Genomic DNA, 17,059 nt, shown 5'->3' with positions numbered 1-17,059 from the left:
AGTGCACAGTCTGATCGAACCTATGACCTCAGGGATCACGCTCACGCTCAAGACACTAGGCCAACACTTCTGAAAAGTTATATAAAATAATATTACCGTGATCTTGAATTATCATCGTAACAGCCTTCTGACGCATCAGATTCACATATTGGAATATCACGAACAGTAAAGATACTAAATACAAGTATAAATAGAATCCCTGTAAAAGAAATATTATGTTATTACAATATTATATAAGCTATTTTTATTTGTCTGTATCATTTATGGTTTTGAAGTAAGAAGGTTTTAAATTCGTGTATAGGGTTCGGTTTTGTATGCACTGATCACTTAAGAAAAATGTTTAATAGGAGAGACCCGTCTACCCTATTCCCCATAATCAAACTTATTATTGTACGTTAATAGTTGGTCATTTTATTTTAAAATTCAACTTAGAATCGTATACTTTAATCCGATGATGCACCATCATGACCAGTGGTCAATAAGATATATATAAGCCTTGACTTGTTGCAGCTATCGTATACTTAAAAGGAGAATATCCAGAGCGCAAAATCAACTGCATCATGAGCACACCCCACATATACACCATCACACATCACAGCCAAATTAGCTATTACTTAGTTTAATTGTTTCAAATAATTTTTATTTTTTGAATAGATTTTCCTTCTGTAATATTTGAACCTTTTTGTTTATATTATGATTCCATCTTCTCTATATGTTAAGCATAACTGTTTTTATTACATATATGTTAGATGTAGGAGTAAGAGATAAACATAAAAACATCTTAGCATAGCATTAACTAGTTCACGTTTTTCACTTAACAGTAGTTAAAAACCTATACGTTACCCTTATTAGAATGCGTTGTATATATTGAATATGTGGAAGTTCTGACCTAGTATTTAATAAGATGCATCCTTACCTGGTAGTAGGCGTCTGGGACGCCATTTGCAATAACTTCAGTAACAGGAAATGCTAGACCGAGAACAACTAATAACTTCGCATATAGTGCGGATAGCGCTTTGCTTAACGCTTCACTAGAACAAAATATTTTATAACAGATTTTAAGATAACTGTGGTTATTTAACTGGGACACCTTGTTGAGTTGAGAAGTGGAATAACACTTTAATTAGTTGTTACACAAAAACTAAATAAAGGAAAAAAAGGCAGATGATACAAAACTGGTTGCAGGCTTGATGAAGAGTGAGAGGAAAGGGCAGAATGAAAAGGCTTTTGTGGGTATCGGCAAACGAATTTGTTTAAAAAGAAAGTTTTTGTAGTCACATCATACATAATGCTATATCTACAATATATGCTATAAACTATCTTTTCTAAAAAACACAACAATTATGGTAAACGTAAATTTTATAAAAATTATAACACTTCCAATTTTAAAATGAATAGTAATTTTTTTTAACAACAAGCATAGCGGATTCGGTTTTCAGATTTCTTAACAATTTAAATTGATCAGCCCAAATATGTCAAGCTCTGGAAAAATAGTGTTAATCCGTTATAAGAATTCGAATGAGAGATGACCTGAGAGGGGTCAACGGGACGTCAATATTAATGTTCTCTTACAGGTATTTAAAACCCCTTTTATTTGTTTAGAGAACCTCCTGAAAAACAATCGCTACTTGCACGTGTTTATGTAGGTACATGTTAAAATTCATTATTTAAATTTCTCTGGACTAGAGTCCATTATATAATTGGTCAAAGCAGAAATTAAAGTCATCGAAAGAAGATATAATCGACGAAAGTAAATTGCAGATTGGGAATTAATTATTGACGTCCCGTTTTTATCTTATAAACACAGACGGATAATATTCACGTTTTAATTAAAATAATTTAATGCGCAATTGTCAACAAACGTACATTCAAAAGCAAGTCTTTTGGCCAATAAATTTTTATAGTTCTTTGTCATTATTATTTGTAATAATTATTACTGCCACCAATTATAATACAGGGATTTCATAAATAATATTCTATATATACAATAATGGGGCAGGATTGGAAAATTGTGGAAGAGAGACAAGTGGATGAATTTGAAGGTGGTCTTCTCTTCGTCGGAGGTCGAGTACTAGTGTAAAACATACTTGCTTAATGTAATGTAATGTTGTGATGTAATAAAGGCTATTTTTTTTATTATATATAGATAATAATGAGTAAACTAAACAATCCCGTTTTACTAATCATAATGTATACGACAATATTTATCAAAACCATTTTTTGTTAACTGTAAAAAAATACAGTAAAAAGTTATTGTATCTGAAGAAAAGAAGTTAACAATCGTGTAGTGGAAACAAAAATTTGATACAATAAATATATTATAACACACAAGCTATTCAAGTCAACAAAAGAATTGATTTTAAATTTAATATTTAAAATCAATTCTTTTAAATTTAAATTTTTAAATTGTTAATATTGATAATTACTAGATAAGGGTCTTATAAAATATAATATTACATATTAAAATAGAAATAAACTTACTGTCCTAGTATTTCTGCAGCGGAGGGTGGGTGGTCGTGTGTGGATGCCATTGAGTTCCGTGAATGAGGCTGCAGCTCTGACAGGAACCGCCGTTGTGTCGCGGCACATAATGCTAGCGCTTGTGACGGTCTCCTGAATGCGGCTATTATAGCAGACGGACGCCTATAGCGGATAAAATTTATATAGTTACGTTGGACTTGACGAAAATGTAATGTGATTTTCATGAGCAGTTGGCCTAGTGGCTTCAGCGAGCGACTCTCATACCTGAGGTCGTAGGTTCGATCCCCGGCTGTGCACCAATGGACTTTCTTTCTATGTGCGCATTTAACATTTGCTCGAACGGTAAAGGAAAACATCGTGAGGAAACCGACATGTCTTAGACCCAAAAAGTCGACTGCGTGTGTCAGTCACTGGAGGCTGATCACCCACTTGCCAGGCCCTGAGGCCCTAGACCTAAAGAGGTTATAGTGCCACTGATTTATTTATTTTATAATGTGATTTTGATAGTCATTAATAACAATAATCGTCTGGCAACTCCACGATAAGGGTCTTGGTATGGGTGAAATATTTTTTTTAAACTATTATTTATTAGGTACTATTAAAGACACAAAGACATTAAAATATATTTTGTATCTAAGACAATAAATCGTGAATGGAAACAACAACAAAATGCTATTAAAAAAGGAACTACTGCGATTGCTAAATCTTAAACAAATAAAACATTATTATTTACTTCGTCATAGAGCTAATATATATAATATAAATTATATATAACAAAAAACAATTATACTAAAGATATAGTCAAAGAAAACATAATATATACCAAAAAGGTTCAAACATTTACGAAAGGAAAACTCAATAAAAATTATTACATACATTTAACTAAGTAATACCTAATTCGGCTATGTGGTGTGTTGGTGTGAAAATGTGGGTATATACATGAGTGTGTGTATGTGGGGTGTGCTCATTATACACGTCATTAGACTCTTCCGAGTGTGTTTGAGTTCCACTCCTAGATTCGTACCTTGTATTAAGATTTGCCGCTAATTTTATATCAGCATCACTAGACATTCTTCGACTGTTTGGTTGTGAATGGGAGCTTTGGATTAGTGGTTCCACGGCCGGACCCACCACTGCGTGAGTCCGTTCCCTGAGTCGTGCCACGTCGGAGTATGATGATTCGTCACTGAAAAATATATAAAATTAACTACCTGCTAACACTGTATTGCTATGTAAATAGGTTTGATGGAAGAAGGGTGAAAATAAATGAACCAAATAAAATATTTTCGAAAAAAATATAAATAGGGTCACCCAGCAAGTAAGTATAGTTTACGTCCTATTCTACTATCGGAGATATACAAAAAACTACATAACAATCATTCCATCCGTTTCGGAGCTGTATATCAAACACTGTGACACGAGTAATATATACACAGTTTCATTATGTATCAATTGGTTTTGATAAAAATTATGTATGGAACAGACGTAGAAATAAGTATACTTATTTGTCTTAGACTCCAAACAACAAAAGGTAAAGCTAAGTGTTTAATCTAGTGAGTGTTATAAAATAATTTCTCAATATTTACAAAGCTTTTGTGTTTGTTTTAAATATCTAGACATGAACATTTACTTCATATCTAATCTACAATTTTAAGAATGCATTTTGGTTAAGACATGCTTCTGTTTGACTGATAATAATCTTACCGCTAACTGATAATACCTAGGCTGTTATAAAAATATCGAACATTATAACCACCAACTTTTTTTTTTTTTTTAATATAATAGGGGGGCAAACGAGCTTGCGGGACGACCAAAAAGGGCAGTCTACGCAGCCCATAGACACCCATTTTTAGTGGGTGCGTTGCCGGCCTTTGAGAGAGGAGTAGGCTCGCTTTACTTAATTAGTACTGTATATTACATGTCAAAACGTTTCCCGGTTAGCTAGTATTGTAAAACTATTTGAAATAAATGTTGATTTTAAAAGCATAACAAACCAACAGCTCGCATTAACTCGCACAAAGGAGTCTATCAAATGTCATAAATATTTCCGAAGCGTTGTGCACCGAAATCTACACATTCACATTTTCCATAACGTATTCAATTTTGTGTACTCGATTTTCTATGAAAGCATCTGTATTGTTATAAAATTTACCCTTTTATTGTCTATGCTATATAGTCTATGAAGAATCTAAACGATTTAACGCTGAAATATAATGATTTATATATATACTTTTTAGCTAGGCTTTCTCATTCATTCCTTAATCATTGCCATTTTTCAAATTTGGTCTGCAATACTTCGCGATTATAATAGATTAAACAGTACTTATCCACAGCTGGATATGTAGTAGTGGGCTGTGGTAGTAGTGGTAGTAGATAGTAGTGGGCTCATCAATTTTAAAGAAAGCATTGTTAAGTGCCTATATCTTGTCTAATTCGCTGTTTTGCTGGTAATTTTTTTGGTTTCAGCAAAATATTACTAGTATTTTTTATTTTATTTTGTTATAATTTTTTGTAACATTTATGAAAATTGTCGTAAAAAAAGATAGCTTATAGCATATACTATTGATATAGCATTATGTATGATGTGGTAACCTTCAATAAATAAATAAATAGCTAGGCCCGATTTGCTATACCTTTTATTTATATTATACAGAAACTATACCGTCCTGATGACAGTTCTTTAACTAATACTTTTGTCTCTTTCTGTCAAATAATGTTTACGCTGTGATAAAAAGAGACATAAGTACTTGAGTTAAAACGGTATTTCATTTATTTTTTATAAAAGCCTAAAATTACTTAAGTATATCTAAGCGATACAATTATTAAATACACTGAGTTCTGATGTCATACCTAATGTTTATTTATATACAGTAAAAATGCTAATGATAAATATTTATACATATAATATACATTTTTATAAACAAATTGATATTGTATTATTATCCTTTTATTACTTTTTGCTTATAAAATAAAATGAATAAGAAAATATTGGTAAAGTTATACAGTATCGAGTGGAAAATCTTTCAAATCTTTTCCAGGAAATATCCTTCAAAGCTACACTGGCTTTCTGTATGCATTGGATATAATATATGGTTATATAATTCAATGTTCTGTCAACTTTGAATCATATTTCTTTTTTTATGAAATATTAATGCGTTTCAGACAACGTGATTTGTTAAAACTTAAAATATTTAAATTATAATTAATAGAAATTAATTGACATTGTTAATTTATGTAAGAGCGGTGTTAGCCTCAGCGTACGACTTTCATCCCTGAGGTCGCAGGTTCAATACCCCGGCTGTACACCAATGGACTTTCTTTATATGTGCGCATTTATTCGCTCGAACGTCGAAGGAAAACATCGTCAGGAAACCGGCTTGCCTTAGACCCAAAAAGTCGATCACCTACTTGCCTTTTAGATTAACAAATGATCATGAAACAGATACAGAAATCTGAGGCCCAGACCTAATAAGATTGTAGCGCCACTGATTTTTTAAAATTATTATATTCTATTTATTTTTATTATTATTTATATTTATATTAATTCTAACACTGCAAAACACTAACCTATACATTTTGTTAAGTTTAATTATTTTATAACGTTTGTTTTAACTAAACGTCACAATTTTATAGCGTATATTAATCTTGCATTATTTAATGCAAACGATATGCGTGCACTTGATCTTCTGTTATCTACGGCCCTGGTACAAAAGACGTTTCAAAGAAACTTTAATTAAGTTTCTATCGCTTACATCCTTTTACAATATATTTTGTTTTGTTGTTTAGTAACCATTAATAAAAGAAAACAGTGCTATTTCACTACAACTAAATTACATTTTGTTTCTTTCTATCAAATTATGTTTACGCTGTGATGAAAAGAGACAGGTGAGTAAGTTAAAACCAAGCAATTAGACCAATTTAACTTCAGGAAGAATTCTTGAAACACAATAAGATTTCGCCTACATTGTATTCTATAAATACAATGTTACTTAATTTGTATTTCAATCTCAGTTTTAATTAAAAAAACATTTTTTTAAATCTCGTTACCTGAAACAAATAATTCAGCGTCTCCATGACTTACTGGTTTTTATATACAAAAGGTACTGGTTTCAATTACTAGTTAAGTACATATTTCCTCTTGCCCCATTGGCATTAAAATGTTGTATGTACAACAAAATGATTACATCGTAAAAAAAATTCCAGTGTGTTCTAGAACGTTCTAGAATGCATATCTAAGAATTTAAAGTTTTAAATCATACGCTCTAGACCAGGGATTGTAGAGATAGCATACATTATACTATCTAATGTCTTATTATGAACATTTTAAGGGCTTAACTTAAGATATACGGAGACTATGAGAACAATAATAAGACTATATATCAAATTTTAGGCAAGATACTAACTGTCTTGTATGTTAAAATTAGTAATATAGGTTTTTAATAGAAACCTTATTTTTTTTAGTTTAAGACCGTCTTCGGTCAGCCACTTTTCATTTCAACTTTGATTAAAAATGATAAAAATTACATAAGTTTGAATGGATCCTTAATTAAAATTTTGTTCTATTTTTAAATAAAATAAATACAAACGTATTCATTCCATTTTTAAATTACAGACATAAAACATCTTATTCTATTTTTAAATAAAATTAATAAAAACGTTTTATTCCATTTTAAAATAAAAATATTTTATTCCATTTTTAAATAAAATAAATGAACGTTTTATTCTATTTTTAAATTAAATAAATGCAGTCGATTAGATTTTTAAATAACGGACATATAAACGTCTTATTCCATTTTTAAATAACATATAAAAAATACCTGTCATTGTCGTTCTCCTCGTGTACAGTGTCCATGTCGGTCACAGTGATTGTAGGCCGCGATTCGCTCTGATCGCTGAGTGAGCGTTTACTTGGACTCATCTGCGGAACATATATGTTTAACTAAAAGGCCGAATTAAGACACAATAGAGGCTATTATTCATAATGTTTTCGGTTGCAGAACATTATGACAAACATTATTTTAATCTATTATCTTTTTAATAGCTTTAAAATACATTTTCAAAGACAAACGGATATAGTTTTGTATTTAATTTTAAAGAAACACAAAATAGTTGATTTATTTTTAAATTGATTAAACACAAAAAGGAACACATTTTAACAATGTTTAATATAAAAGCGAAATCAATATGACGTGAAAATACAAAATAATTCCTAACAATAAATATATACCTGTCTATTAAATGTTTGTTAGATTTTTTCCTGCAATATTTTTTCATTGCCCTAATCTCCAACGAGATACAGAAGCGTTCACCGTTCGTAATTGAATTGGCAGGGCACATTCAAACTGCTTAAAATGTTTTTTTTACATTTTCCGTACGCGCCCAGTGTCGTGTCGGCAATAAAGGCGCGTTTAAACTGATCTCGTTTAAGAGGCTGTCAACTAATCTGCTAGTGCTAAGCCAACGTCAACATATATGTGATATCTTATCAGACATTATATTCGCATTTTATAAGTATGACAAACATTCTGCGGTAACTTAGCCGCTTTATCTCATACACATTGCTTAGTGATTAGTTCAATCCGTAAATGTACAAAAATAATATATAAAATTTGGTGTTTATGTTTGAATTCCGTTTTTGGCTTTTGTGTGTAATGTATATGTTTAAATATTGTATGTAACTGTAGTAATACTGATGAGCAAATAAATAAATAAACATACACAAAAAAGAATCAAAATTCCATTCGGAGGGTAAAATAAATCCTTATTGTATTTACTACGTGAAATATTTAAATTATGTATATTAAATAGTGAATCATTTACCCATAAATAATTATCAAGGCTTGAAAGACTACTAGCAAATCTTATAGGATATAACACAAAATTTAATACTCTAATATCCGCGTAGGAATTGAAATGTTGGAGATTTTAATTGCTAAGATTCACATAACATTACAAATAAATATATACAAAACAAAAAACTAATAAAAGCATATCCATACTATAGAAGCCTTAATAGACAAAACAAACGAACAGATTTACGTGAAAATTATAATTTTTAAATGTTTATTCTAATAGAGACAGAGATTAAAGAGTAAGTTTGTTTGCGATGCGTCCGCCAGGCGGTCCGCTAAGGTTGTTAGGTTCTTGAATAAGTTTCTGAATTAAGAGAACTGAAAGTTTTCTCATCTCGAGATTACGGCAAAGTGTTTACCGTTTGGCTGGATGCGGCGACGCGACACCCTCTTTAGTCATGTCTACCAACATTGTTCAAGATATCTATAATTATTTTTAAAACTAAAACGTATTTATATTGTTTAGTCTGTGGACAACACTTGTCCTTTGTCTTCTGTGTTGTTCTTGTTTTTATTATATTTCGCATAGGTCTGTTTCAATATTCAAAATTCGAATTGTATTTGCTTCGAGCCGGCGATTTTTAAAAGATAGCACATTTGACAGCTTTGCCTTTTTAGACTGTGCATTTTGATAGTCTGTGAACATATGACAGTTTTCTTTGACATTACAAATCACATGTCCTTACTGCCAATGTAGCCATAGTTTGTTTAAACTTGTTTAATTATTAATTAATTAAAATAGAGGAAAAAGTTTTATGCCCAAATTATTGCGATATTATTTTCATTGCAATACACGAACATTGTTGAAGCATTTGTAATTACGTCAAATATAATTGAAGCAAATTGCACTGTTTTATAAAAAAATTGTAATTACTTTTCTAAATGTCATATATACACTCTTATTACAGTTACAATAGAACTGAAATAGAATATATATTTAACTATGCAAATTACAAAGTAATATATGTAATGGAAACGTTTGACCATCAAAAGTCGTAGACAAGCAACAGAACATCGATAGAAGTGCACATCCCTACACATTCTCAGTATTTTCATAAAATATTTGCTCAAATGTATCGCACCTGATGCTCTGCCGCTGCACTTACTGTGATTCACGTAAACAAAAAGCCGCTAACAAATATTTAAGTTAGCGATATGTCACAGATATTTTACAGAAGATAAGGTATCAAACGAATACTCGAAATGGATTTCGTTATCTTTCTATTATTGCTTAAAATAACCAGTGTGTCCTTGGTATTGGCCTCAGCTCCAAGGCTGTATAGGAATAGCGACATCATGACGTATGCAATTTACATATAGCTCGTTAAGCAAATTATCGTTTATTAAACATAACAATCAAATAAACAGTATTTACAATTTTCTTAACCTAAATAGATAATAATAATTCAAAATTAAAAAAGTTTGGTCCTTGTGGCAGTGTACCTTTCTCGCTGTATTGCGATACTTATACGTTAAGCGAGCAACAGCTCTGGGGTCACCGGTACTATCTACCAGGCTCCAACTTAAATCTTTAATGAGCGCCTGTACACTTAAACCTCTCGAACCACGAGTCTACTTCAAAGGGAACAAAATCGAAGTTGGAGGAAAGACTCTTATATTTGAGCCGTTTATTATTTTCCCCCTGCTCTGCGGCCACGGCTTTTTTGCTTGTCTGACGGAGGTGAGATGGGGCTAACATGTTCACACAAGTAGCATCCCATACCACCTTCCGACTATAAACCGTCCCATCTTTCAAGGGATCAACGACATCCCATACGGCCGCTTGCCATTGTCTCTAACGATGACAAAATAATATGTTCTTTAAATACATAGCAATGATGTAGTAACCTTTACTAGAGCACGTCAGACTTAAACACACGTAGACACAAACCAATAGGCTAGAATTTAGGCTGTGAAATTAGATTATGTATAAATTCAAAATTCATTTTTTTTATTCAATAACAAGTTATATTTTTAGCAGATATTGGAGCCCCTGAACTAAGTCTAGGGAGACCAGGGTACTCCGCTCTTCCAATGGTATAACGAAATAGTAACTTAACAATAATAAAATTTATTAAACAATAAATGAATAGCAAGTGAATTTCAACTGATGTCGAGGAATGTCCACCCAAATCACCATGATAAGTAAGTGTTTTTATTACAAGTTTTCTGCTATTTTATTGTTTGAATCTTTACGTGAAGATACATGATAATCTCAGCGGTAAGAAGGATTGTAAATCGCTGGATTTGTCAGTTGTTTATAGCAGCAAATTATTTCATACTAGCTGTACTCGGTTTCGTTCGCGTTTATTCGATCATAGATCATTTCAAACATGTGTCATTAACATGAACGCTCAGGAGGAACGGTTAGGTTTAAAATAATGTAAATACTTGTCAAGGTATTTAGACATTAACATAGACATAACATTAATTACTAACGAAACACACACACTGCAACACACAAAATAATAATAAAATAATAGGTAAAAAAATTATGGAAAAAAAGGAATAAGGTAAATTTTAAGTGTGTAATGTGTGTGTGTTGTGGTTGTAACTGGCCCTGGATCAGCATTATGCTGAGCAGACGTGTTCCACAGCGCTGGTCATTCTGCCAGAGACCACAAGAGTTACTTCACGTAGATAATGGGTAATAACACATGTTATATATAAGAAATAGACGATAGTTTATCAAGAAATCTGAGGTCAATTCACTTAGAGGATGTAGCGCCACTACTTATAGTTATTTAAATATTTTTTTAAATTGCTTCAGTAACTTTAGAGTTACCAGTACAGAAACAAGTAAAGTTTCTTCTTTATTTTCCGTACTTAGTAACTCTACTTGGGTATGTACTGGCCTACCCAAGGACGACCACTTCGAAAACTCCATCATTCATTTCAAATTCCGCCTGTAAAAACCAACCTAGGAGTTCAGGCACCTCTCATTCCATTCTTCGCGAATTCAACAGAATAAACAGTACTTATCCAGAACTTCATATATACACATCTACATATACATTAATACATCTCATTCCTAATCCGCTGTTTTGCTATTGCTGTTTTGAATATTTTTAACATCTATGTTCACCATAATTGTCATGTATTAGAATAGATAGCTCGTAAGATATACTGTAAACACATTATATATGATGTGGTCACTCAATAAACAAATAAATATATCATCAATGTTTTGTTAAAATATCTGTAACTGGTTTTATCATGATTATTTTACACGGGCATTCAATATACTCAAAGTCTACGTAGAAATCGTTTTAGTATGTCGTGATCGCTCTTAATTTGCACCTGTTATCACTAACGTGCTATCCATGCAAACATTATTTTATTGCTTTTATGACAGGTAAATGGAAGTTGTATGTTGCTGCATTTTCAGCATATATAAAAATTTATTGAACAAGTATATCGAAAATTATGAACAAAGAGGGTAACATGGTGGTAAGGGCCACCAGGGAAAAGAAACAGAGGTCGCCGTTATGGGGTGTCGAGCCTAAAGGAGTTGGTGTAGAAGATTGTGAGAATAATCAAGATCAAGATGAATATGGAGCCAATTGGAGGCCTATACTCTAAAAGAGGTCCATGGAAAAAAATATGATTTATTTATAATTATTTTTGTATAATTTTTAGAGTGTATATATATTTTGTATGGATGAATGTTTTAAGGGATTATTGAGGCCTAATTAATATTATTATGCCAATGCGACAGAATCTTTGGTAAGGTTTAGTAGTTTAGGTATATAATGTATCTGTTTGTTGTATATGGATCAAGATGTCTAAAGTCGATCATAGTTTTCTACCAAACCGAAATATTTAGTTTTATTATTTTACAGAATAATATAATTTTATTTTTTTTTATTTTATTTGCTTAATGGTATTCCTACAGCTACTTACAAGTACTATACAATATTCAAAAAATTACACTATACACAAGAGCCAAAAATGGAATACACATTTAAACATACACAAAACACAGTTACACCTATACAAATACAAAAAAAACAAAAAAATTACAAAGAATATATGTATGTATGTAAATTCTAAATTCTACGATTCACAGTTCATTACAACACATTTATTATAAAGAAGGAATAACAAAGCCATTCTATCTAATAAAAGATACTAGATTTTTTATATCATTTCTTAAACATTTTTTAGATACATTAAATATTTCTATTTGCTGGTAATTCCTATTATAATCTGAAGGTATACGATGCATGGCTGAGTTACGCAAATAGTTTGAATTAAACCGAGGAATTTTAAATAGTTGCGTTTGCCTTGTATTGTGTGAAGAAGGGGCGTGAAAAAGTAAAAGCGGCAATAAGTCAGGACAGTCAATTAAACCATTGCAAATAGCGTGTAAAAATATAAGGTCATATTGTTTACGTCGACATTCCAATGATTCAATACCAAAGTACTTGCAGGAATCTATATAGCTACTGTACTTTCGGAAATCCTTAAAACTTAAAAACTTAAGAAACTTTATTTGAATGTTCTCTATTGCTTCAATGAAATAAAATCATAATATGTTACATTATAAAACCGCTGTGATTTGCTTAAATGTAATCATAGCACTATTGTTTAGAAACGCGACAAATGCATATATAAGTAGTTCTTTAACTTACAATTTGATACAAATGTATCGCCACAGGACCTCAGATATATAACACATGGGTTACTTGCGTGAGATGGTTTTTATGGTATGTATATCTAAAATATACTTAAAATATCTATTTCAACTGCTGTTCGAATCGATTCTACACCCTCAGGCACATATACATATGCTGTTTTTTATATCGCAGTGATTGTTTTCAGTATAAAGATGTTTTGCTTTATACTGATGAATAGGATTTCACAATAAACGAGTGCGATTATAAAATCTTTATAAAGACCACAATGGTTTTCTTGCTTCTATCCATAAAGAAAGAAAAAAGAACTTGCATGATATTACATTATCATAGGTATGTGACAATAAAATATATAATACGCAGTGTTACCGCTTAACACAGAGCAATAGGTATGCTTTTGCAAATTTCTTAGAAATCAGAGTAATCAGAGGTTTTTTTACTTTTTTAATAAATTCAGAGGTTTTTAAGTGTATAAGGTATTAGTTTTTACTCTTATTTTTGATTCCTAAACTAAAACATAGGAAACAAGCGATGTTGTTGTGTTATCAAGTCATGAAGCGCAAGAAACAGAGCAGAGAAGCAAATTTCTTGAATAATTCCAAATTCAAACGATGATGTAAAACAGAAATCAGGTTGTAAATTTTTTTAAACACGAGGAACGTTACCTATAGGGCATGGGTCATGCACATTTCTGTGTCTATTCCTACATTATAGATAAAAAGCCGAACCTTCTGCGCCTGACACGCTAATCAAAAAAGATAAAATTGCTGTTTTAAATGCAATTAAAAGGTTCAGCAGATTTCAGATTTCATCTAATAATAACCACGAAACGTACTACAAATGAAATTTTTTAGCCTACTGTGCCTATCAATTTGATTTATCAGAAATTTCAGATTCCTTACGATATTTCCTTCAATGGTTCGCAAATACAGAGATCCATTTGTCGGGGTTTGTTTATATAACAAGGGGCAATCGAGCAGGAGGCTCTTCTGATATTAAGTGATGGACATTGCTAGAAGTCTCGCAAGTGCGTTGCCGGCCTTTTGAGAGTATGGTCTCTTCTTGCAGGATCCTAAGTCACTTCGTCACGAAGTTAACTTGAACGAACGAACACGAAGGAAATTGCGTATGAGAAATATCAGTTTTAAACAACATTTAGACAGCGTTCTATCTATAGAAATGTGTAGGTGCTGATAAAACCTTACCTTTTCGCCTGTATCCTTAAATCAGGACACAAGAAATAAGTACACTCAGATGAACACAACACATAACTACTGGTTTTTGGGACAAACATCACGTCAATATAAGCGCTAATTATAAGAACAATTTCTGCTGCACGATTTTAAATTAAATGATTTGCTAACATTGTTGTTTCAATAGTTTCCTGCAATATACATTGTCATTCTTAATTAATATATACTAACGTGGGTTTCATGGGTTTTAAAATTGTATATCTTTTTTAAGCTGAGAATAGGCTGAGCTCTGCAGTTGTTATAACAACGGCAAAAATTGTGTATCATAGCGTTATGTCGTACATTATTCTAGTGTGGGGTACTGCTGCAGAGGTTCAATCCATATTTGTGCTGCAGAAGCGGGCTGTTCGGGGTATTTGTTGTGTTTTCGCAAGGGAGTCGGTACGGAATATGTTTAAGGAATTAAATATTATGACACTATCTGGTCAATATTTGGCTCACGGTACTCAACATTGGGTTCCGTGAGCCTCTTCACAGGATGTGTTCTGCCTTGGATTCTGCCACTAACATTGACCCTTTTTCGCACGCCTCTACCGCTCCATTTAAGAATAAGTCAAAACTCTTAATGCCCTGTATCTTCCTTGTTTTTTTTATATAGCTGCTAGTTTGTTTGTCGTTCTCCTAATTTATAAATTTTGTGCTGTCATGTTTTGTCTTGTTTTACTTTGTATTGTAATTTTTTGTGGATATGTCCAATGTGTTTATTTTATTTTTTACTTTTATTTTACTTTAACTGTATAGAGATGTATCTGTTAAGTTTCCTTAATAAATAAATAAATAATTAATATATTCTTGAAGCCTTGTTGTATAGCTTACAAATACAGACCACTACAAAAAAATAAAAACTATTTTAAAACAAATGATGACTTTCACCACTTTAACAATCGAAACAGAACTAATCCAAGCGTACGACCAACCAGGATTCAGAAGATAAACCACTCCTTATATGGAAAATGTATTAATTATTACAAAAAACTCCCAAACGAAATTAAAGAACTATCACTTAATAAATTCAAAACTCTCAGTAAACGTAAATCGATCAATAAAGCTTTTTTTTATAAATTTGCCGATTATTTTATAGTTGCAAAAGTGTTTGATTTTTCTATACAACTCAATTTGTATGATAATAGCATAGTTCCACTTCCGGTGTGACATCGAGAGGGCGGGAGTTTACTTTATAGGGTTTGTTTTACGTTCAAAATGGATTGGTTTAAAAATTTCAGTTTATTCGCCGTTGACAAGTTCCGAACTATAGGGGTGTATTTTTTGACGCAGCTTTGGAACTTTCAAAGGGCTTTGCTGTCCAGACCACGCTGCAACCACGTTTGAAGGATACATTTCTGCGCCTGTTTCATAAACTTTTAAAGGATTTTATTTTAAAATGTTATTGTCAGTAATCAACTCCGACCTCTGGGTTATATGAAATGTCCATTAACCAACATTAACAAATAACAAGTCATGGCGTGTTACTCATTTTAACCCTATTTTAGTTCGCGACAATAGTACATAATAACAATAGTACATAAATGGATTGATTAATTATAAAAAAAAACACAATCAGCCATATAATAAATAATAGTTTAAAAAAACTAAAAAAACACGCAACAAAAAAATACTGGTATTATTGTGAAAAAGCGTGGGTTGCTCGATAGACGAAAAATATGGCACAGAGCGCCCCACGCTTATTCACAATAATACCAGTATTTTTTGTTCATTACCATTTTCAGCTTAAATTAGGAATTATTTTTCACTTTTTAGTTTGATGTGTAGACCAGTGCAGATAGCCTTTAAAATAAATAAAAAGTGAAAAAAATCACAGTAGGATGAAACCCATTAGAAAAAGAGGGGAATATGATCAAAATGAAAGGAAAAATAAATTACGGTCGATCTGAGGTCGGGAAGGGGTAGGGGGGGAGTTTTAAGGGTAAAAAACGGTTTATCTCGATTTCCGGCAAAACTAAAAGTCCTATCGAAGAAAGTTAAATGGCAAAGTTGGAGGTAATAAAAAGATCTAAAACTTTTGTATTCACACATTTTTCACATAACCTCAAAATTTATGTGAAAAATTCAAAAAACCAAGTTTTTGGTTTTTTATTTTTATCTTTAACAAAAATATATTTTTTTTAACAAAATTTGGTGAAAACTTACCTTTCTATCTCCCAAATACACTGTAATTTATTTGATTAAAAATATTTATTTGTTCACCTTATTTTGAATTAATATCGAAAAAACATCCTAATTTTCAATCGAAAATTCTGACGTCAAAATTTCAGCTTTTTTCAAAAAGTTGGTGTGCTTTCAGTTCGTTGAAATCTCTACTTTCCTATGGTAAAAAAAAATATATATATTACCATAGTAAATCTTCTCAGAAAACGCAAAAAATCGTATGCAGTAACGCCCAGACCTGTCATCCCCTTCCTTACTTCTCTATGAAATTCGAAAATTTTAGCCCATCTAAAGGTTAAATTTTTTTTTTAGGTCACTCAAGTATATATAAGTTATCTTAAAATAGTAATAAATAGGCATCTGATTATAATTTAAAGAAGATTCATAGAGAAGTAGGGAAGGGGATGACGGGTCTGGGCGTTACTGCATACGATTTTTTGCGTTTTATGAGAAGATTTATTATGGTAATATATATATTTTTTTTTACCATAGGAAAGTAGAGATTTCAACGAACTGAAAGCACACCAACTTTTTGAAAAAAGCTGAAATTTTGACGTCAGAATTTTCGATTGAAAATTAGGATGTTTTTTCGATATTAATTCAAAATAAGGTGAACAAATAAATATTTTTAATCAAATAAATTACAGTGTATTTGGGAGATAGAAAGGTA

The 17,059-nt window shown here is 31.5% G+C and overlaps 1 protein-coding gene across 3 annotated transcripts in view; it reads right to left on the bottom strand.

The window, feature by feature from the left end:
* Positions 1-14,249, bottom strand: part of LOC125061558 (proton channel OtopLc-like) — a 30,496-nt gene extending 16,247 nt beyond the window's left edge. The window contains exons 1-6 of one of the 3 annotated variants that reach the window (XM_047667031.1): positions 14,176-14,249; positions 7,299-7,399; positions 3,506-3,667; positions 2,482-2,643; positions 917-1,031; positions 97-199 (exon numbers count right to left, since the gene is read on the bottom strand). In XM_047667031.1, the coding sequence (XP_047522987.1) occupies positions 97-199; positions 917-1,031; positions 2,482-2,643; positions 3,506-3,667; positions 7,299-7,399 (643 nt within the window). In that variant the 5' untranslated portion in view covers positions 14,176-14,249. Of the gene's footprint in view, positions 1-94; positions 200-916; positions 1,032-2,481; positions 2,644-3,505; positions 3,668-7,298; positions 7,400-7,708; positions 7,890-14,175 lie in introns of those variants that run through there. The other 2 variants (XM_047667032.1, XM_047667030.1) reach the window with 2 other exon arrangements.
* Positions 14,250-17,059: the final 2,810 nt, after the last annotated feature.

Source organism: Pieris napi, chromosome 23 (genome assembly GCF_905475465.1).
Source record: "Pieris napi chromosome 23, ilPieNapi1.2, whole genome shotgun sequence".
NCBI classification, from domain to species: domain Eukaryota; kingdom Metazoa; phylum Arthropoda; class Insecta; order Lepidoptera; family Pieridae; genus Pieris; species Pieris napi.
This window is presented reverse-complemented; position numbering and strand designations above follow the sequence as displayed.